The sequence below is a fragment of the Poecilia reticulata genome, unplaced genomic scaffold, assembly GCF_000633615.1.
Source record: "Poecilia reticulata strain Guanapo unplaced genomic scaffold, Guppy_female_1.0+MT scaffold_269, whole genome shotgun sequence".
Lineage (NCBI taxonomy): Eukaryota > Metazoa > Chordata > Actinopteri > Cyprinodontiformes > Poeciliidae > Poecilia > Poecilia reticulata.
The window spans coordinates 68,122-90,652 of NW_007615051.1; the positions used below are offsets into that span (position 1 = coordinate 68,122).

The following is a 22,531-nucleotide window of genomic DNA, read 5'->3' on the forward strand; positions in this document are numbered from 1 at the left end:
AGACTTGGAAATTTTGCTGCGGCCCGGGGTGGTGGGTGAAGGAGGGGGCTGACGGTTCAGCCAATCAGAAAGCGCGGTGACGTAAGAACAGAGGGGAATCCCAAACAGCTGACATATCGCGCAACTGAGAGTCCGGTGGATATCGGAGGTAATATGTGGAAATGTTTATTATTATATGTAAAGGTCATTATTATATATGTTTATGTTTATTGAGTTAAAAATGTAAACCATGAAGAAACACATTTATCTCCAAATCATAGTGCAGCAAATAGAGCGGCTGCTCCCGTCTCTTTTATCCACCGCCTTTTCTTTTTGTTACGTCTTTTATCTCTTAAAATGACTCCACAAACTATCACTATTGCTTCTACATCGTCATCCGTGTTTGGTCATTCTAAATTCCCGTATGCTATGTTGGGAGTTTTGTGAATTTTCCTCTGGATTCGCGATGTTCGTGACTGGAATCGGTTAGTGTTTCTCCTGCCTTGGACACACGAACCGATCGAACCTGTTGTACTTTTATCAGCTCTGTGGTCACAGASGTTTGGAGAATCGGCCGACATTCTTAAATCTTTCCGTCTAAACCAGACTTAATACTCACAAGCTCTACTCATCTCCTCTCGACCACTGCCCAAACGCTCTCTGACTCTAGTCGCTATGGTAACGTTTACATATCCCTTCAAAATAAGATACAGATGCGCCACAAAAACGAACATTTTACTTTGGTGAAAATTTTAACTTACGATAATGACAGGAGCCCTGAGCTTGTTTCTCTGCACCGAGATGGTCCCGTCTGGGAGTGATGAGAGACAATGACACCCGAAGTGTTGCTAATATCCACAGCCTGCTTGGTCTCTATGTGGCGAAGCAGCTTGAAGCTTCATTGCCTCGTTAGCAGCCGGCCGCCGCATGTTACGCAGAGCGGGCTTGTAATGTGGGACTCACCTACCAGTCTGGGATAAACCCATTCTCCTGTCTCTTCTCTGGGCCTTTTCCCCTTTGCAAAGAAACTTTCCAAAGGCAACCGTGACAGCAGGGTCGATCTGTAGCATTCAGGGGGTTTTCTAGCTCCCGCCACTAGAATTTAACTGACCTTAATATTTCCTGTGTTTTATTTTAGTCATTATTGTTACAATTAGTGTGTGATAGGGATGTCTACTGGACATTTATAGAAATACAGGACAAATTGCGTACCGTATCGATGCAGCATTAAACAGTCAACGGGATGATTTTGTATTTTACGGGATGGGTGGCAACCATATTCTAGATTGCCATTGTGTTTGTCACTCTTTTTAAAATTCTAACAGTTTTTATCCAGTTTGCCTGAAATGTCTGAATAATTAACTATAAAATTATTCTGAGGTTTATGTGTCAAAGACAATATATGAAATAATGTAAATGTAAAATAAACCGCAAGTGCGTGGTTGGCAAAATTCCCACGGCTCAGGAGAGATGAGGAATTCCCTTTTTGTTTTCACAAACACAGATTTCCTTCACTCACAGCTTTAGTTTTACAGAGTCTTTGATCAAAATTGCAGTTCTTATGAACTAAAATTTTTAAATGTATCTCAATAGTTTGGGTAATACAGTTAAAGTTGCAGTATGCAACCTATTTAAAAAATATAAGCTTTTTACATATTGGTAAAACTGTTTCCATGATGTGACACATTCGCTTTAATCCTCAAATGCAGGACAATTCTAAATGTTCAGGAATGTGTGGTTTAGCTGGTTGGGCTTATTAAAAAGAAGTGTTTTAAAAAACAGTTCTCTCATCAAAAGGTACCTACATAATTCAAAGAATTGTAAGTGAAGCCTCAAAGTTGCTGAGGAACCAGATGTTTATTCTGCTAGGAAAGATTAGTTAAATCATAACCTTTATTTTCACATTTTAACAGAAACAATGAGAACCTTCTGAACTATGTGAAGGATTTTGAACTTCAAAATGATACTGATGTGATCAGAGTTTTAGTCTGTGGACACGTCGGTGCAGGAAAATCCAGCTTCATCAACTCTGTCAACAACATCTTACAAGGGAGAATGACCAATGATGCTTTGACCAGTTCCATAACCTCTGATGGGAGTTTTACCAGGAAGGTGAGTATAATTTTCTATATTGCTTTAAAACCTCATTTACATTTTAAGGTAAATGACTTTTTACTACTGTCTGCTTTGTTGATTTTTCAGTTCAATGTCCAATGTTCAAAAACTGCTACTACATCATACAATATAAAAATTACTTTGGTTACTGTTAAGGAAGAATTTTTATACAATTAAATTTAGCAAAAGATCTGGCTCTGATTCTTCCTTTTGATCCCGGGTTCTCTCGCGTGGCCACATGTGGGGACAGAAACACAACAATGCGTGTTGACGTCACAGAATTACAGAATTTAATCCAATCAGAAGAAACTATAAGATAGAACAGGAAACTGGAGAAACACAGATACAAACATTGTTACCTGAGACAAAAAGACAGACATATCAAGGACGTCCTTGGAGAAAGAGCTGGTGCAGAAGTAAAATCAGCTTTGTCTGAATTGTTTCCCTTGTGCACAAACTTTTATACCTGTAGGTGTGTTTTCCTCTTAATGTATTCAAATATGGCGTATGTATCTCTACTTGACCAACTGGAAGGCATCTCTGGCTCTTTAGAAAAGTCCCTGCAATTTGTTCACAAGATCAAACACCTTTTGTTAAATAAGGTGGAAGCAGACTCTCCGAATTCATGGTGGTTTATGGCTTTCTCAGATCAGTGTGAAAAGCTAGAACTTCCTACTGATTGTTTCCCAGACAGACAAAGAGCAGATCAGAAATCTTAACAAACAACCTGCTTTAACTACAGGTAAAATAAAGATCAATAGGTCAGAATATGTTATAAATTTTAAAAACTATATTATGGTATTTCAATCAAGTCATGATAAATTCTAAAACTAACTTATTTTAAATTTATTTTCTTAACACTATCCGGCTCTACAGCCATCTGGGCCAAGAGAAACAGATGAAGGAACCTCACAGGTAGCTGTGAAATTCTGGTTTCTCTTCTGCTCTGCCAGGAACAAACCTTTAATTCTGTATTTTAATTCAATGAAAAGTTATCTCCAAAAACCCAATTTGTTCTTCTGCACTCAGCATCTCCAAAGTTTAGTCCTGATATCAAACAAAAGCAATAGATAATAAACAGAAAATAATGGAGTACAATTCCTGTTTCTAATTAGGAATTAGAAACAAATAAGAATTAAGACATTCATTCACCATAAACCTAAGTATTTTTCTAATACTAAACAAAACATTTTCATKTGATTCTAATATAGTCAGAAATGATACAATTTCTAATACATTCATCGTTGACTAAATTAATTCTAAAACAAGATAATACAATTTTCAGTCAGAGCATACTATCAATAACTAAGAAAAATGTCTTACAAATTAAATGTTAGTGATTTAAAACATTTTATGTTATATTCAGTTTTTGCACCATGTCAGATGTTAGTTTGGAAGACTTCTCATCCTGGTTACGTGAACCGACCAAAGTTCCCTTTCTCAGAGTAATTCAAGTGATGCTGTCCTCCACCTTCCTGCATATGTTAATTTATGACCTCCTGTCTTTAATGATAAGACCCCAGGGGTCTGAGAAGAAACTCTCCTGCAGATCTCTATTCAAACCTGTTCAAAATTAAGAAATGTGTTCTAAAAGGTTTAAACTGTGTTAAACACCAAAAATAGTCATTTTTCCTCAACATTACAAATTCACCCTATATCCATGATGCAGTGTATGTGTATTTTAGAAGATAAAACTTCAATGTGTTGCTGAAAAAAAATGACTTAATTCATCTTTCCTCGTGAGTCCTTTTAGTAACATGTAGCATGGCAGACAAGGTGTATTGAGGATTCATTGGTGATCTATAAATATGTCTGCAAGATGTAGAAGTGAAAACTCTAATAAACACTTAAATGAACAAATAGAGGATTTGTATATCATACAAGCTTATATGAGACAATCCGGAGCAGATGCTCTTTGGGAATTTAAAAGCCCATAAAGAGTTTTTCCTACGAGGTTTCCTAATGTTTCCCTAAGTTATGAAATTTCCCAGATCTCATATTTTCCCGATTTCCCAAGAACTACAGTGCCTGTGTCTCTATAGGTCACATACAACACACCAAAAGCTCCCATCTGGATGTTTACCATCACTGTAGATTGACTCTCCAAAGAGTGATCTTTACTGGTACACACCTCCATAAATGGCAACCTGCTGCTGGAGACTGTGAGCAAATTCTACATACACATTTTGCTAAAAGTATTTACTCACCCATCCAAATTATGGGGATCAGTTGTTCCAATCACTTCCATGGCCACAGGTGTATATAATTAAGCAGTTAGTCATGCAGATTGTTTTACTAACATTTGTGAAAGAGTGGGTCACTTTCAGGATCTCAGTGAATTCCAGCATGGACATGTGATAGGATGCCACCTGTGTAATGAATCCAGTTGTGAAATTTCCTCGCTGGTAAATATTCCAAAGTCAGCTGTATTATTAGAAAATGGAAGTGTTTGGGAATGACAGCAGCTCAGCCATGAAGTGGTAGGCCATGTAAACTGACAAAGAGGGGTCAACAGATGCTGAAGCTCATAGTGTGAAGAGGTCACCAACTTTTTGCGGTCAATCACTACAGACCTCCAAACTTCATATAGCCTTCAGATTACCTCAAGAACAGTGCACAAAGAACTTCATGGAATGGGTTTCAATGGTGGAGGAGCTGCAGCCAAGACGTACATCAGCAAGTGCAAAGCAAAGCGTCGGATTCAGTGGTGTAAAGCAGCCGTCCCCAATCTGGAGTATCTTTTATTTTGAAAATCCTTTAACTAGATTCTCTCGGTTATGACTTGCACGCCAACACTGAGCCCACAAGTGAGCAAAATGAGAAAGAATAAAGTGTCTTTGGAAAGTTTCTTTGCAAAGGTGAAAAGGCCCAGAGAAGAGACAGGAGAATGGATTTATCCTGGACTGGTAGGTGAGTCTCACATTACAAGCCGCTCTGCGTAACATGCGGCGGCCGGCTGCTAATGGGGCAATGAAGCTTCAAACTTCTTCGCCACGTACAGAGTGCATATAAGCAACACGCTTCGGGTGTCACTGTCTCCCATCACTCCCTGATGGGACCGTCGAATTGCAGAGTAAAAGGTCAGAGATCCCATTGATTTGTCGATAGTGAGTTAAAATTTTTATAAAAATCAAAAGTTCGTTTTTGTGGACCTGTGTCCTATTTTGGAGGGATGTGTAAACGTTATCATAGCGACCAGAGTCTGAGTGTTACGGCAGTGGTGGAGAGGAGATGAGATGAGTGGAGCTTGTGAGTTTTAAGTCTGGTTCAGACGACACGATTTAAGAATTTAAGAATATTTTCCTAACCTCTGGGACCACACGAGTCGATAAAAGTACAACAGCTTCGAACCAATTTCTCTCACAAACATCCTGATTCCAGAAGAAGATCTTGTAAAATCCCCAACATAGCATACGTGAATTTAGAATTAAACAAGGATGATGATGGAGAAACAATAGTGATAATTTGTGGACTCATTTTAAGTGATAAAAGACGGCGGGAGCAGCCACTCTATTTGCTGCACTATGATTTGGAGGTGTGTTATGTTTTTTTGGTAGTAAACATTTTTCTTACACTGCGTTTAGATTGTTTTCTGTTCTGTGGTTACATTTAGCGTCATTATTTAATTTTATGATTGGGCCTTGCCATTAGCAATGCATAGGGAGAGCAGTCAGTCACTGCCGCCATTGCATTGCAGGCATCTATTGTTCTTCACCCAATAGAATGTCTGTTTATTATAACATCTTCTTCCATTACCATTAACCATTACCGTTACTGCTGCATGCCCACCCACAAAAGTGGTATCAAAACATGCGGCTTGATCCCGGCATTGGAGCTATTATTTTTATTGGGGATCGGAGTTACGATGGCGACGTAAAAAGCGAAAAACAAGCAAAATTTCCAACTGCCGAAATGCAGAGTGTAAGTGACACCAACTGCTGCTTTCTTAGAGTGAGAAACAGAGTGTAATTTTGACCCCCAAATAATTTTGAAATCACTCTCATGGCCGCAAAACTTGTATATCCACCGTACTCTCGGTTGCGCCATGTCAACTGTTTGGGATTCCTCTCCATGCTTACGTCACTGAATTTTCTGTTTGGCTACCTGTCACATTCAACAGGATGCGTTCTTGCTCCCAGTCAGGAAAAACCCCATAGGTTGCGATAAAAGGGCCAAGACAACCTGACATGCTGAATATGCCCGATTTTAGATTGGAGCAGTCCCAATGTTCTACATAACACACCACACACTACAGAATGATCGGTTACGATTATCGCAAGTGACAATCTTAGAACTCAGAACGCTCTCAGATCGTCATAAGGGGGAAAATCGGGGCAAAAAAATGACAATTGTGCCATTTGAACTAGACTTTAGCGGGCACACTAACATGCAGAAGCCTTGTTTGACGGATCACCCCTCCCTCCACCCCCCAGGCCATTTTGGATAATTCTGCTCCCAACTTTGAATGGTTTGGAGCTGGTCCCTTCCTCTTCCAACATGACTGCAGCAGAGCACAAAACAAAGTCCATAATGACATGGATGGCTGAGGCTGGTGTGGATGAACTTGACTGATAAAAGCACCTTTCAGATAAATTAGAACTGAGACTGAGAACCAGGCCTTCCTCTTCCAACATCAGTATGTGACCTCACAAATGTGCTTCTGGAAGAATGGTCAAAAATACACATAAACATACTCCTAAACCTTGTGGGCAGCCTTTCTAGAAGAGTTGAAGCTGTTTTTGTCATGTGGAGTGGTTGGTGGTGGTGAGGAGAGACGCAGAGACCCAGGTTGTAGAAGAAAATGATGAATTTAATGAAGAGTGTAGCTCAAACACAGTCCAGATCTCAGGCAGCACGGCAGAGCTGAAACACAGAGGCTCGGCACCGGTAGCAACTGAATTAAACAAAGACTGACGCGACGAGCTAATGCCGACACAGGACTTAACAGTTCGACTTAACAGATGCAACATGTGTCTCTGTACAGCTAGCATAACCTCCACAGATCTTACCTTTCTTTAAGCTTTCCTTCCAAGTGACGCTAAAAGTTGGATGAAGTCCCACCGTCTGTGAAAGCGAAGCGCTGCTGATTTTACATGTCGCCATATATTATGATTTATGCAGCTATTATCGATTAAACAGACATCTCCTCCCGCTCAGAGGAAACTACTGCGCATGTCTTGGAGCTCTGCGTGCGTAAAGGTGGAGCCGATGGGTGACAACAGACACTAAGTCACGTTATTGGTTGGATTTTACGGCTCCACCTTAAATCCTTGAACTTCACATTTTAACGGAAAAAAAGCGCAACGCGACTTGGATGTAACGAGTAACGCGACACTTTTGTAGAAATGTAGTGAAGTAGAAAGTACAGATACTTACTGTAAAATGTAGTGGAGTAAAAGTAGAAAGTCCCCATTATTAAATCTACTTAAGTAAAGTACTGATACACGAAAACTGTACTTAAGTACAGTAACGAAGTACTTCCCACCACTGGACCCGACAAGAGACAAAGACAACAGTTGGGTTTAAATACACAGGGAGGGTAACTAGACACACCTGGGAAGCAATCAACGGGGAAGACGCAGAGACATCAGAGACTCACAAGACGAACTGAACACAGAAAACCCTTAAAAATAAATACACAGAAACACGGACCATGACAGTTTTAACTGCAAAGGGTGGACCAATGTCACATTGAACCCTACAGATTAGGAATGAGATGTCCCTTAAGCTCATATGTGAGTCAAGGCAGGTGAGCAAATAATTTTGGTATTATAGTGTACTTACATTAATTTCTTCTTGGCCACTCCAGGCATAAATGCTTTTTTCCACTTTTCTCTTTTGAGGAAATTAGAAAAATCCTGCAGAAGTTCAGGACATGCAGCTCAATGTTTGGGGAACTATGTTAAAGATATCCAGAACTCTTAAATGTGCAAGCATTGTCCATCCAAGACACTGAGATAAAACTTGTTTTCAGACACTACACAGAAAACTCACATTTTCTAACATCAGGGGCTACAGACTTGTTTGGAACTAACCCAAGACTAGAGTAGCAAATTGTTCAGAATTTTATTAGACAACACAAATTTAAGTTCAAAATGAAACTAAGAATTGTATTTTGAAGAAAGGTTGCAGCTCTTCACACAGCTTAAGATATATTTTAGTAGCTATATGACTGCTGTTGCCTAAAACCTCTTTTAGCCACTTTTTTCTTTTTCTTTCAGTATCAAACCTATAAGTTCAAGAAAGGAAAAGGAAAATTTTATCCCTTTGTGTTCAATGACATCATGGGTCTGGAGGACAGAGATGGAAAAGGAGTCAGAACAGATGACCTCATACTGGCCTTGAAGGGACACATGAAGGACGGTTATCAGGTACAAGTAGCAGACATTTTTACCTTTAAAATTATCTTCAACAGTCATAAAAGATCTGTCCTTGTTGACTTAGTCCCCAAAGCTACTACAAATAGCTCTCTATATATACACAAGTATATTTTCACACCTATTTTGCTGAATATCCATGATGTTTTTTCCCTCAGTTCAATCCATCATCTTCCCTTTCTGATGGTGATTCTGGCTACAACTCATCCCAGTCCATCAATGACAGAGTTCATGTTCTGGTTTACGTTCATTCTGCTAATGCACCACAAATCAATCCCGATGTTGTAAAGAAAATGAAGGAAGTCAGAGAAGCAGCCAGTGATCTGGGTAAGAAAGAAAAACAGAATGAGGACAACATTATGGAAAATAATAAACAACATTTAGATAAATTGTCAAATTTTACTTAAGCAATAAGGGTTTCATAATATAGGTGAGAAAAATGAATGCAAAAGTAAGAATTTTGCATAAATCTAGAATTTTTGAGAAATGTAAGTTTCAGGCAGCAAGTCTGAGGAAGACTTCAGGAGTGAAGCACACGGACTTCGAGAGAGCCGAGCTTGTGGAATTAAACGTAGAATTGAGCATGGCATGAAAAGACGTATAGATGCAAGACATGCGATTTCCCTTTTGAGCATTTGAGAGCTAATGAATCACATAAAGGGGATGACTGCCACCAAAGGAGAGATGAGCTGTCGGATACCAGTTTTTGACATTTCTCTGACATTCGGAAACATATAGTTTACTTATTTTAGCATAACTCCGGTTTTACTTTGCCTATTAACACAATTTAAAAACTTGTGTGTAGTTTATAATGTGCTCTTTAAGCACAAAGTGAGACTGGGGGAGGCGGAGTCTTGCTGCTAAGCCGTAACAAATCAGACATGTAAAAAAGGTGCATATAAGCCTATGGACCCCTATGGCTTAGTGCAGTGTTTCTCAACATTTTTCATCTGCTCATCTGAGAAGAATGAATTTTATAAACCAGTTAAAATATATTTATTGCTAATGCAATATTAAGATATAATAAAATAAAACTCTCTGTATCCACAGGAATCCCTCAGCTGGTGATTCTCACCCACATTGATGAAGCCTGTGGGGAAACACAGCAAAATGTGAACAACGTCTACATGAGCAAACATTTAAAGAAAAAGGTGAGTTGTGCTATTCAACACAGGAGCAAAACAAACCACCAGACTAAAATAAATTTATTTTTTTTGCACTGTAGATTGATGACTTCAGCTACACTGTGGGGGTTCCACTGAACTGTATTGTCCCAGTGAAGAACTACTGTGATGAAATTGAGATAAATCCAGATGTCGACGCTCTGATTCTGAATGCGCTGAAACTGATGATTGACTTCGGAGACGACTACATTGAGAAGATTAACCGTCTGATGAGTAAGTGGGTCTTTTTTGGCCCAGTGAGGTCATTGTTTTGCAATATCTTTGTAATTAAAAAATGTCATCACTTCATATTTCAGGTATTCCTCAAAAATGTCAAAAATTACTGCAATTAAAAATTTTAATTTACCCTTTATACATTTTAAGAAATGGCATATTTTCAGTTACTACCCCATTCTTCCGTAAGTTATTAGCCTTATTCTAAGCTCTGTTATTAGCCTATATAACAAAAGGCTGTTATCTAGGCTGTTAACTTCTACCTAGAAGGCTTCTTCGACGTTAGCTAACACTAGTTATTTAACCAAGCTAGAAAGCATTACTGCCTATATTTTTTTGCGCATGTGTATTATTTGTGTGTGCATGTCAGTGTGAGTGTCTCTGTGTGTCTGGCACCCTGGATGAGAAAACCAAAAGAAAGGGAATGTGTTAGATGACATGCAAAACTTGTTGATCAATGTGTTCAAGGTTCTTTCTTTAATCATCTCAATAAATAAACCAAAATTCATAACTATAAAAATAAATGCACAAATAAATGAGCTGGAAAAGGGTAGAGTGCCTTCTCCGGGTCGAGGAGGATGTCCTGCCCAAAATGGAGGAGTTTAAGTATCTCAGGATCTTGTTCATGAATGAGGGGAAAAATGAAGCAGGAGATCGACAGGCGTTTTGACGCAGTGTCTGCAGTGAAGCAAGCGATATACCAGTCTGTTGTGGTGAAAAGAGAGAGCCAAAAAACAAAGCTTTTTATTTACTGGTCGATCTAAGTTCCTACCCTCATCTATGATCATGAGCTCTGGGTCATGTCCAAAAAAACAAGGTCACGGATATGAGCGTCCGAAATTAGCTTTCTCCCTTAGAGATAGGGTAAGAAGCTCATTAATCTGGGAGGGACTCAGAGTAGAGCCGCTGATCCTTCACGTGGAGAGGAGCCAGTTGAGGTGGCTCGGGCATCTTGGTACGATGCCTCTTGGATGCCTCTCTGGTGAGGTGTTCTGGGCACATCCCACCAGGATGAGATCCAGGGAAAGACCCAGGACACACTGGAGGGACTATATTTCTTGACTGGCCTGGGAACACCTTGAGATTTCAGCGGAGGAGCTGGAAGAAGTGGCTGGGAAGAGGGAAGTCTGAGCCTCCCTTCTTAGGCTGCTGATCCTGCAACCTGACCCCGGACGGACGGAGACACACACATACATACACAAATATGCGTAATACACATAGCACAATAGAGCACAGTGAGTAATGTTAGCTAGCTTGGTTAGCTAGCTAGTTTCAAGACACATGCTCGTTCTCACAGCACCCCACCCCCACACACACAATGGATGTTGACATTGTTCCATTGTTGTAAAATTGTCATTTCATGTTTTAAAAATGTTCTACAAATGTTGAAAAAAGTGAAAAATGAAAATATTTCAAGCATGAAATAATTCTTGTCTGGAATAAAGCACAGCAGATAATATTATATAAAACATTATTTCGAATCAAAATGACAAAAGTAGCATAGAAACACACTGAGTATAACACGGGTCAAAAAAGACCCACTTACGGAAAACTGTATCGTCAGTCACTCATGCATCAGAGGGTTGAAGGTATGGTAATGGAAGCATAATTTGGATCGTAACTGCATAGGAAAAACAAGTTTTGTTTTTCAGTTTATCATATAATTGTTAGTTGCCATCTATCTCATTTAGAAACAGCCTGTAAATACTAAACACTATTCATTTTATTTTTATTCACACAAATTGCACTCATCTTCACATTGAAAGATTATGTTATGTCCACTTTTCTACAACAGAACGTGAAAATTAAGCACTTTTTAAATAACAGTATTGACCTGAGAAATCTTAATTTGTTCTTTTGTGTTTAGCTCCTCAGCCATCTTCATGTAAGTACATTTCATAAACTTATTTTAAAAATGTACCACTTTTAAGGTGATAGCTTTGGCCCAAGCAATTGTAATCAATGTTTCTACTTTTAGGTCTTCCGTCATAGATTTTATAAACTATATGTAAAAATCAATCACTTTTTAATAATTTTGAGCTATGGTCTCTGAATCTGAATTTGTTTTACTGTGTTTTAGCTCCTCCTCCATCTTCATGTAAGTAAAACCTGAATATTCAGGCGTTCACACAAAGGGTTTCTTAATCACTTATTAAATGAACTACTAGATTGCTCGAGTATTTGTACAAACTCATTTAATCAAATACATATCTGTTTACTATTGCAAGACCGATGATTTTTAGATGTTGCTTTACTTTTTTTTTTCACTACAGTTTTAAAAACTCCATGGAGAGAAATATACTACGGGTGAGTAAATGTGTCTCTTTGTATCTGGATATTGCAACTGTGTTTGCTGTTGTTGGCTAACCACTCATTTTACAATCTTTTACCCTGACCATTGCCTTCCGAAGCAATTCTGAATCATATATATATATACTGTATATATGTATGTATGTTAAAAATCCAGAATATCTCACAAAAATGTTAAAATACTCACAGATTACTTTTAAAATATGAAAACTGGCCAAATCCTACCATGCACCATAATCTAAGCCAGTGGTCCCCAAAGTCGGTCCTGGAGGGCTGGCATCCTGCATGTTTTAGTTCTCTCCCTGGTGGTAGCAACAACCTTTTCAGCATGTCAATGTTCCTCTTAGGCCTCTAATGAGCCATCATTTGATCCAGGTGCGTTAAACCAGGGAGAGAACTGAAACATGCAGGAAGTCGGTTCTCGGGGGCCGACTTTGGGGACCACTGGTCTAAGACGTCACATCATGTAGACTCATGTCACACAAGACACCATTTTGTATTTGAGAAACCAAATTTAATGAAGGAAAGTAATTTCAAGTAAAACAGTATAGAATGTAAATCAATTTCTTACAACTATGTGTATGTTACATGATTTGTGTACATGTTATGTAAAAGTCTTAGAGAAATATAAAATCTTACCTAGCCTTTAAAGTTTTACAGTTCTACCTTTGCAGCCAAATATTTGAGTCAATAATGTGAGGAATCATTCAAAATATTTTGGAAGAAAAGAACAAATCGTGTCCTGCACTGATTGAAAACAAGATGCTCACATTAATCCTCAAATACAGGATCACTTTGTATTTTAAGGAGTGCGTAGCTTAGCTGGTTGTGCTGATTGTGGGAAGTGCTTGAAAAAAAAGCATGCTACTGTATTTTAAAAAAGCATACCTAAATGATCCAAAAAACTGTAAATGAAGCTGTAAATCTGATGAGGATCCAGGAGCTTACTCTGTCAGATTATATTTGTTGAATCATAACACTTATTGGAATATTTTACCAGAAAGAATCAGGAACTTGAGGAGTATATGAAGAATTTTCAACCTCAAAGTGAAGTCAAAGCAATCAGGGTTTTGCTCTGCGGACCAGTCGGTGTGGGGAAGTCCAGCCTGATCAACTCTGTCAACAGCGTCTTACAAGGGAGAATAACCAACAGAGCTCCGGCCAGCAATACAACCTCTGATCAGAGTTTCACCAAGAAGGTCAGTATGAACTTCTCATTTGGCTTCAAAAGGCTTATTTCCATTTTTAGGGTTCTTGACTCTTTACTTACATCTGCTTGGTGTATCAGTTCAGTGACCAACATTGTTGAGTGGATTATTACCTAATACTTTATATTATAAATTAGACAATAACTGTCATTATCGTCAGCCTTTGGTCAAATTGCAAAAGTGTATTTTAGATGTTAAAACTTACATTTGTTCTAAAAGAATTGGACTTAACACCATGTTAAAGCAGCACTTTACAATCTCATAAATACTTGATTTGAATGAAGCTGCCAAGAAAATAAATTTAAGTTTATAGTTTAACAAAATAATGTATTTGTACCAGATTTGATGTTGTTCTCAGTTTAAAATATATTTTATCAGCAATATAGGCCGTGTGCACGTCTACCTTTTAACTTCATTAATTTTTCTCTCAGTATAAAACCTATAACTTCAAGAAAGACAGAGAGAACAATTATCCCTTTGTGTTCAACGACATCATGGGTCTGGAGGACGGAGATGAAAGAGGAATCAGAACAGACGACATCATACTGGCCTTGAAGGGACACGTGATGGATGGTTATAAGGTACAAATGTATATTTTTTCTACTTTTAAAATTATCTTTATCGATCGCCTAGAATAGCGGTTCTCAACGTGGGTGGTACCGCCCCGCAGGGTCGTTCAGAGGACGGCGGGGGGCGCTGGCGGAAATTTTTACAAAAGGGGTGCGCTGGGATGCTTTTGGGGGGCGTTTGGTCGAAGGTAAACTTTACACCTTACATGCACAACAATGCCAGTTTAGACTTTGAGCATCTTGCTAAAACTGTATTGTGTAATACAGATTTGTGTATTGTGCTTGGCTGCAACGGTATAAATGGCAGCTCTTCTTCTCTTCAGTGTTTGTAGCTTGTAGCTCCGCTCCTACTACTGGTAGCTCCACCGCATCAGTTCAGCTTTACACCGGCTGATAACGTTACTGTGATTCACTTTGTCTGGTGTCAGATTTTCAAATATTTTTTGAGTATTTTTGTACATATGTTTTGGCAGTTCTGTGATCATGTTAAGCAGCAACTTATATTAAAAAGTGTTTTACTTCCGTTTGAAGGCTGCCCGCTTCCATGGAAGGACAACGGAACATCGCTCTGATAACAATACCCTTACTTTGTATCCCTCTGAAAAATTAACCAATTTAAATAAAGAAATCCCTTCATGGGTGATACTACGATAGAGAGCGTTCATTTTATAGAGTTAACACCGGTGCTGTAAGTGATCTGGTATGAAACGGTAGCACCACAGCACTTTTGAATTTCAGTCATCAGAATAGCTAAAAGGTTTACGTCAGTCTCTTTTCTCCATCGATATGCGCTTCCCGGCCGCTCCGCGTCTTATGGGGTAATATAAAAAGAAAAAAAAAGACGATGCACACGTTGCGCAAAACTCTAAAACAGGAGAACCGTGATATAGAACGGAGCAACAAACTATTAAATCTATAAACCAATAGACAGGTCTATATAAAGATATAATTCATGTTCATGTCCCATATTTATGGCATTAAAAGGACCTGGAACTTTTGTTTTTCCACTGAGTGGGTGGGTGAAATTTTATGATTGGTACTGTGATGTCCCATTTTCCTGAAGGCAGCACAAAGCTGCACCACCAGAAACCGACAAACACTGAAGAGAAGAAGAGCTATGATTAATGTAGTTACAGTTCTATCCATGTTTTAATGTTGCAGAGCTCAGTCGTTTTGGAAATAGTTCAAAGTTTAAACTGGCATGTTGTACATCTTTTATCTGGTCATTTTGCGAAAGATTTAACAACTAGAAAATGGCACAAAATAAGAATATTATTTCCACTCTGATTGGCTGCTGTTAGGCCTACAGATTTTAACTTGAATGTTCATTCAGTGGATTTTTCTTAGACACCTGTGAAAATAATTTCTATTCACATAACTTTTTTATTCTCTGGGAAATTATTTTTAATGATTAATCCAGAAACAATCATAAAAATCAAAACATCAACAACAGCAATAGTAATATTAATAATAAAATAATATTCAGTGCAGAGTAGACTACAAATTCTTTGATGGGGGCGGTGAGGGACCTGGATAAAGGCTAGGAGGGCGGTGGCCCAAAAAAGGTTGAGAAACACTGACTTATAAGGTGTATTATTATTGGATTGTAACTTACAATCTGGGTTAGATTTTAAAAGTTACAATCCTTACAATCTGATGTCAGCTAATACAGTTTATTAGCTATAAACTATATAATTTCATACATTTTACTCATTGCTCCTTTTTGCAGTTCAAGTCTTCATCTTCCCTTTCTGCTGATGATCCTGACTACATTTCTTCCCCATCCATCAGTGACAGAGTTCATGTTCTGGTCTACGTTTATTCTGCTGACTCGCCACAAATGAAGCCATCTGTTTTACAGAAAATGAAGGAAGTCAGAGAAGAAGCCAGTGATCTGGGTAAGAAACAAAATCTGCAATAAACGTCCATTCAAAAAAGTGTATGTAACTGTAAATACAAGTGAATAAACACTGTAAATGCTTTAACAATATAGTAGGCTTTACATTGTAGGTTTAAAAAAATTGTATACATTTTTTTACATAACTTTATTCTGCTTAAGCTGTTTAGATGATGTCAGAAATGTCTTTACATTTCATATCCCTACAGCTCATCTGAACATTCTTTTGATATACTTATTAAAAGTGTATTTATTGATAATGAAATATAGAATAATGAATTTTTCTGTATCTGCAGAAATCCCTCAGCTGGGAATTCTCAGCCACATTGATAAAGTCTGCAGTGAAACAGAAAGTGATGTTAAAAATGTCTACATGAGCAAAGATTTAAATGAAAAGGTGAGTTGTAGAAAGGTTTATTCAAAAGCGGTAACAAAAAAAGCATTGGATTAAAAATTATTATTATTATTATTTATTTTTTTTTTTTTAATAACAGATGAATGACTTCAGCTCCAGTCTGGGGATCCCAATGAACTGCATCCTCCCAGTGAAGAACTACAGTCATGAAACTCAGCTGAATCCAGATATCGGCACTCTGATCCTGAATGCTCTGAAAATGATGATTGACTTTGGAGACGACTACATTGACACACTGTGAAGATACTAAATAGTGTGTGGGGATATAAATGGAAATCACCTCATTGATATTGCTGTTGTTTCTGTGTGTGTCAGTATAAAATACTTATTATTCAAGGGGTTAGGGCTCTAAAAACAAATTATATAAATTTTTCTTTTTAATGTTAAACAGTCAGTGGCTTTGGTTGTTTTTGGGAGGGGGAGCTGGGGGTATTATTGCCATTTAGTTTATTTAATTTAAAACACCAGTTAGGGGAGAAGCATCGTAAAAGTGGCAACAGACAACAAAAACACATAGGACCGGATCCACAAAGATTCCAAATGAGGTGCGCTAAATTGAAAGAAAAAGAAAAAGCCCTGCATGTGCACCCTATTTAAATATACTGGCTGTCATCATGGGGAGTGTTGGAGAGCAGAGTGACCATGAATGAAAACTGAAGTGTGAATGCATGGAAGCCTTTTTGAGCACAGGACATTTTTATTGATTTGTTTCATCTTCAATATCCCTCTGGCTCTGTTACGGTTCTCAGGTCTCTGGTGGCTTTTATGAGTAACATGCCCCAATATGTAAGTTAGAGTTCCAATGTTATTAAATAAACAACACTGATTAATCATTTTGTAAACCTTTAAAGCATGTAGTGGGATGAAGATTTCTACTACATTCAGCAAATTTCCCTGTGATGTTTAAATTCTTAATCATATTTCGTACAAATTAAATAAAATGTGTTTCTGTGAAAGAGATTCAGAGAGTGAATCATCTGTGGCCTCAGTGAATGGAGGCATGTGTTTTTCATTTTATTATTGCTGTAATCACTGCATACATCACAGATAAAACCTGATCTGAAAAATTTTTCTTCTACTTTTATAAATTTACTTAAAATAGAACTTAATTTTTTTATATGCTAATCTTAAATGTTGGATTTAGTATCTGTAAGTGGAAAATTATCATAATCAACAGAAATAAAGCCTTGAAAACATGAATCCGTGTGAAATTGATCCGAATATTGTATTATATGGTCCTATATGGTTCAACAGAGAAGGTCCACCAGAGGCTGCAACGTTCAATGAGGGCGCTGCAGCCTCTGTTCAATTCCTGGTCTTTGTCTAATTGCTGCATTTCTTCCCCTTCCCTCTTCACCATTTTTCTTGTCAAACAACTGCTTAATAATAAAACTTTAAGGCTTAATAAACTGCCTTATTAATCCTTAATAAATTATTAAGCCATATATCTTAAGGCTTAATAAGATATGTGAAATCTTATACACATATAAGATTTCGAAAAAGAAAATCTTAAAAATAGTTTTTCACTAAAATAAACCAACTTCTCAACAACATTCTAATTTAATTGATCTATAGAAAAGGGTTTTACATAAGAATGTGTGTTTGACATATGGAGTCTTGACAAAAGTTCAGTCTGGAAGACTAGTCGCACCTGCCTCATCAATCAGCGCCTCCCTCTCTGCAACCTGGACCTATCAGCACCGGTCCAAGCCTCGCTCCAGCCAATCATCGTTTGGGATCCAGTTCAAAAGGACCTTCACCCATGGCCTCCTCTGATCACCCACCTCCGCCCCATCTCCACCTTCCGCTCCCGGCTCTCAGACCTCATCTTCCTCCGACCGCCGCCACCAGCACAGGCCCTGGGGGGTCTACATTCCTATGCTGCTTCAGGAATGTTCATCGAGCTTATCAAAGTCCAGCTCGACGTCCCCGGCCGGGTCCTGAACGCCAATGACTTTGTTTATTCTCATGTTCATTTTGTCATTATACTCTTTTAATCACTTTCTTTCTCTGTTTGAGTCTCTCCAGATTGAAATAAGACAATATATATTGTGTAAAACATTTCTAACCAAAACATAATTTTGCCAATGGTGTGGAGCATCCAGTAAATAGGTGTGTAGTTATGTTCAAATATTTAAGGTTTTTGAAACACAAGGTCCAGTTTATCAGAATTGAGCTTGAATAATCCTGGAAGTTTATGAGGAAATTTAACTGCTTCTCACCTGTAAAATCTTAAAGTGATCCAGAATTAGTTGAACATATTAGCCTAAATATGTTGTAATGTTCCTATTAACTAAAAAAAATGCTGTTTTGTGATATGCCAAAACTCATAATTACTTCAAAAAAGTATGTCTTTTGTTAGATGTTTCACAGATGAAGGTTGCCATTTTCAAACCTGATGGGTTGATGAGGCGTTTTGGTCAGTACTGGAATTTACAGAGTAAACACAGAAAGGCTAACTTTACCTGAGTAACTGTTTATCATATTGTGTTTGAATGTTGTAGTTTTAGATATCAACATTTACAAACACATTAAACTCTTCACATCACACTTTGAGCCGCTACGAACCAATAAAAGGAAGCGAAAAACAACAGAATGACTTGCCAAGATCAGGCCGCGGTTGGAGGGTAAGAAACACTCCACCTGCCCCCGTTAACAGAGCTATGCTACTGCTCAAACAAGTCTCATTTTGGATTAACTAAGTGGATAGATGAAACTATGAGGGCTATTTTCTAGCCTGAAAACAACTTTTTGTGAATTAATAATGTAGGTTACTGCTGGTGGCAGCAGTAAATAGAAAAAGACAGAGCCCCCGTGCTTTGTCTTATTCAAAAATAAAAAACTAAATTAAAAACTCAGGCTAACCATTTTTATTGGTGGCCACAAGTCTGGTATTATGGAGAAAAGAGTCCATGAATCAAGGGGGGAGTTCATTTAAAATCAGTGCCCAGGTCTGGAGATGAGACAGACATGGCTGCATGCTGGTGTGGAAAGTACCCCCTCCCCTCCGCCCCCATGCTCTCCATCCATCCATCCATTTTCTTCCGCTTATCCGGGGTCGGGTCGCGGGGGCAGCAGCTTCAGAAGGGAGGCCCAGACTTCCCTCTCCCCCATGCTCTGTCTTTTCAAAAATAAAAAAACTAAGCTAAAAACTCAGGCTAACCATTTTTATTGGTGGCCACAAGTCTGGTATTATGGAGAAAAGAGTCCATGAATCAAGGGGGGAGTTCATTTAAAATCAGTGCCCAGGTCTGGAGATGAGACAGACATGGCTGCATGCTGGTGTGGAAAGTACCCCCTCCCCTCCGCCCCCATGCTCTCCATCCATCCATCCATTTTCTTCCGCTTATCCGGGGTCGGGTCGCGGGGGCAGCAGCTTCAGAAGGGAGGCCCAGACTTCCCTCTCCCCCATGCTCTGTCTTTTCAAAAATAAAAAAACTAAGCTAAAAACTCAGGCTAACCATTTTTGTTGGTGGCCAGAAGTCTGGTACTATTTATTTCTCACAAATAATACCCTTAGTTTAAGTATTACTTAAACTGACTAGCGGTTGTCAGAAAATACTACAGCAAACGATCAAGCTACAGTGAAACGATCAAGCTCGTCTGTCTGGAGCCTGTATAATGTCTATGTGCGATACGGCCCCTGTGTAAACTGGACAGAGAGAACTTCCGGGTCAGACCGCTTGTCAAAAATGAAATCACAATAATCAAAATTAAGCGCTCGTTATCCGTTACATATTTACATAAATATACAAACACAAAATACAAATATATCAGAAACAACGATGATTAAACAATGATTAATACTGAATAATATACAATAGGTTACACATGTATGTATATGTATACGCATGGCTTGGGGCTGATCATTTAAAAAATTCTAGGGGGCGCTATAGAGAAATTAGGCCACGCCCACAAAATATTGCACTGGATTCCTGTCTAGGCGCCCACTAGGATCAATCCTAGTAAGTTTGGTGCAGCTCGGCTTGAAACTGTGGAATTCACGGCCAAATGTAAGGAGACGCCGTTATAGGTCTCTTCGCCACACCGCCACGCCCACCTACTCCATCGAAAACAAACGGGGTTGGAATCCATAACACACCAACATGTTTTCTGTCTGTGGACACAGTTTCAAGTTGATTAGGTCAAAGGGGTCAGATAGTGACCGTTCAGACTAAAACATGACACTTCCTGTTCTCAAAGGGCGTGGCCTCAGTAATGTCATCATTTGACCATTGATTATTCTAGGGGACCCGATGATGATCAATCACTGAAAGTTTGGTGCCTCTGTCTGCTTTTGAGTAAGAGTTATAACAGTTTCGTGTTTCATGGCGAGTCGGTGAACTTTGACCCCTGCTGTCTTGTCTTGTATTGCCATTGTTTTGGGCTGCTCTCAACTGAACCCGGTGCGGATTGGGCAGGCTGTGTGGGCGGGCCATTACTCCCCTGGCCCCATCAAAGGGCATTTGGAACTGAATGACGACAACAATTTGTTCCACTGTTTGAAGTATTTTCTTTTGCAGTTTGATTTGTTATTGAAGTACTAATTTGTTTTAGTTTTTACTAATTTCTTTTGGATTGCATGTTTTCTTTTTTTTTGTTGACCAAGTCAAGACCAGCACCCCGCGCTACGTAACACACAAAAAAAATTTACTTTTACCTATCAAAATTGCTTCTCAAATTGATCTGAAAGATCCACATTCCCATAAAAAAAATTACTAGATATTAAATACTTAGAGCTGAAATGAATTTAATCAGTAAAGATCCGTCCAGAAGAATCGGATCGTCCCTGAATGTCATATCAATGCAGACTTTGGTCACAGCCTTGTCCCATATATGCGACATCTCAGTCAACACCTCTACACAATAATTCAGCGCATGAGTGACAACTTTTTTCATCGCAGATGCAACATATGTCTCTGTACAGCTAGCTAACACCTCCACAGAGCTGACCTTTCTTTAAGCTTTCCTTCCAAGTGACGCTAAAAGTTGGACGAAGTCCCCACCATCTGTGAAAGCGAAGCGCTGCTGATTTTACATGTCCCCATATCAATTTATGCAGCGCTATTATATTACTGACGATTAGACAGACATCTTCTCCCGCTCAGAGGAAACCACTGCGCATGTCTTGGAGCTTCGCGTGCGAGTAAAGGTGGAGCCGATGGGTGACAACAGACACTAAGTCACGTTATTGCTCAGATTTTACGGCGCCACCTTAAGTCCCTGAATTTCACATTTTAACGGAAAAAAAGCAATGCGACTTTGATGTAACGAGTAACGCGGACACTTTATAGAAATGTAGTGAAGTAGAAAGTATAGATACTTACTGTAAAATGTAGTGGAGTAAAAGAAGAAAGTACCCATTATTAAATCTACTTAAGTAAAGTACAGATACACGAAAATTGTACTTAAGTACACACCACTGAATATATGTTATATGAGTCTCAATGAAATAATCCTGTGATACTTACGAGGTTCTGGATGCTGATTCCCCATGACTGGGAACAATGAGTTGTGAGAGAGAGAATGAAGTTAGATTTATTCACTCCATCTTTTTTTCCCCTTTTTTATTTAATATCTTTTGTTTGGATCTTATAAATGTTATCATTTAAATTTTACTCATAATATGAAAGAGTTATTTGTAGCATTTACCAAGGAAAACCCCAACACATTATCAGAAAAACAGACCAGTTCAAACAATTAAAATGGAAAATAAATTAAATATATTGTCCAAAAGTTCCCAAACACATAAATTCATCAGTCAGTGCAGCTGAACTGCAGCATTTTTTCCTGTAGAGCCTACCTGAACAGGTGATGAGCTGCAGAGGAGGACTGTCGAAGTGGAATAAAAGAAAGAGTTTAAAGTTATTTGAAGAATATTTTTTTGGTTTCACTTGTGTTTTGAGTAATTCATCTGATTTACAAGACGACCCAATTAATGGTTAACAAGAATACATTTTGGGTGTTCTGTGGTGGCGGCGGCGCAGGGGTTAAGCACAGTCCACATATGGAGGACTCAGTCCTCGACGTGGCCATCGCAGGTTCAATTCCCGGCCTGGCAACCTTTGCTGCATGTTTTCCCCTTCTCTCATTAACCACTTTACTGTCAACTAACTATCAAATAAAGGCCACTAGAGCCGATAAAACCTTAAAAAAAATTTTTGTACTTTGCTCTGGTTCACTTCTTTCTTTCTGCATAGCGATATCTTATCTATCATCTTATATCATAAAACTGGTTTATTACATGTAGAATGCACATGTGGA

The 22,531-nt window shown here is 38.6% G+C and overlaps 2 protein-coding genes across 2 annotated transcripts; both read left to right on the forward strand.

Annotated features, from left to right (window-relative positions):
* Positions 1-2,034: 2,034 nt before the first annotated feature.
* Positions 2,035-10,950, forward strand: LOC108165987 (interferon-induced protein 44-like). The gene is made up of 6 exons (XM_017303425.1): positions 2,035-2,091; positions 8,316-8,465; positions 8,630-8,798; positions 9,522-9,622; positions 9,697-9,891; positions 10,879-10,950. Exons 1-6 carry the CDS (start codon positions 2,035-2,037, stop codon positions 10,948-10,950), a joined length of 744 nt encoding a protein of 247 aa, XP_017158914.1.
* Positions 10,951-12,924: 1,974 nt separating this feature from the next.
* LOC103460645 (interferon-induced protein 44-like) lies at positions 12,925-17,398 on the forward strand. The gene is made up of 5 exons (XM_008402910.2): positions 12,925-13,377; positions 13,818-13,967; positions 15,685-15,853; positions 16,149-16,249; positions 16,347-17,398. Exons 1-5 carry the CDS (start codon positions 13,204-13,206, stop codon positions 16,506-16,508), a joined length of 756 nt encoding a protein of 251 aa, XP_008401132.1. The 5' UTR covers positions 12,925-13,203; the 3' UTR covers positions 16,509-17,398.
* The last annotated feature ends 5,133 nt before the right edge of the window (positions 17,399-22,531 follow it).

Excerpts from the sequence above, each read along its gene's own strand:
- LOC108165987 (XM_017303425.1), top strand. The coding sequence starts at position 2,035 with ATGACCAATGATGCTTTGACCAGTTCCATAACCTCTGATGGGAGTTTT. Across the intron at positions 9,623-9,696 it reads GCAAACATTTAAAGAAAAAG|ATTGATGACTTCAGCTACAC; the intron begins GTGAGTTGTGCT and ends TTTGCACTGTAG. Across the intron at positions 9,892-10,878 it reads AGTGGGTCTTTTTTGGCCCA|GATGAGATCCAGGGAAAGAC; the intron begins GTGAGGTCATTG and ends ACATCCCACCAG.
- LOC103460645 (XM_008402910.2), top strand. The coding sequence starts at position 13,204 with ATGAAGAATTTTCAACCTCAAAGTGAAGTCAAAGCAATCAGGGTTTTG. Across the intron at positions 13,378-13,817 it reads ATCAGAGTTTCACCAAGAAG|TATAAAACCTATAACTTCAA; the intron begins GTCAGTATGAAC and ends TTTTTCTCTCAG. Across the intron at positions 13,968-15,684 it reads ACGTGATGGATGGTTATAAG|TTCAAGTCTTCATCTTCCCT; the intron begins GTACAAATGTAT and ends TCCTTTTTGCAG.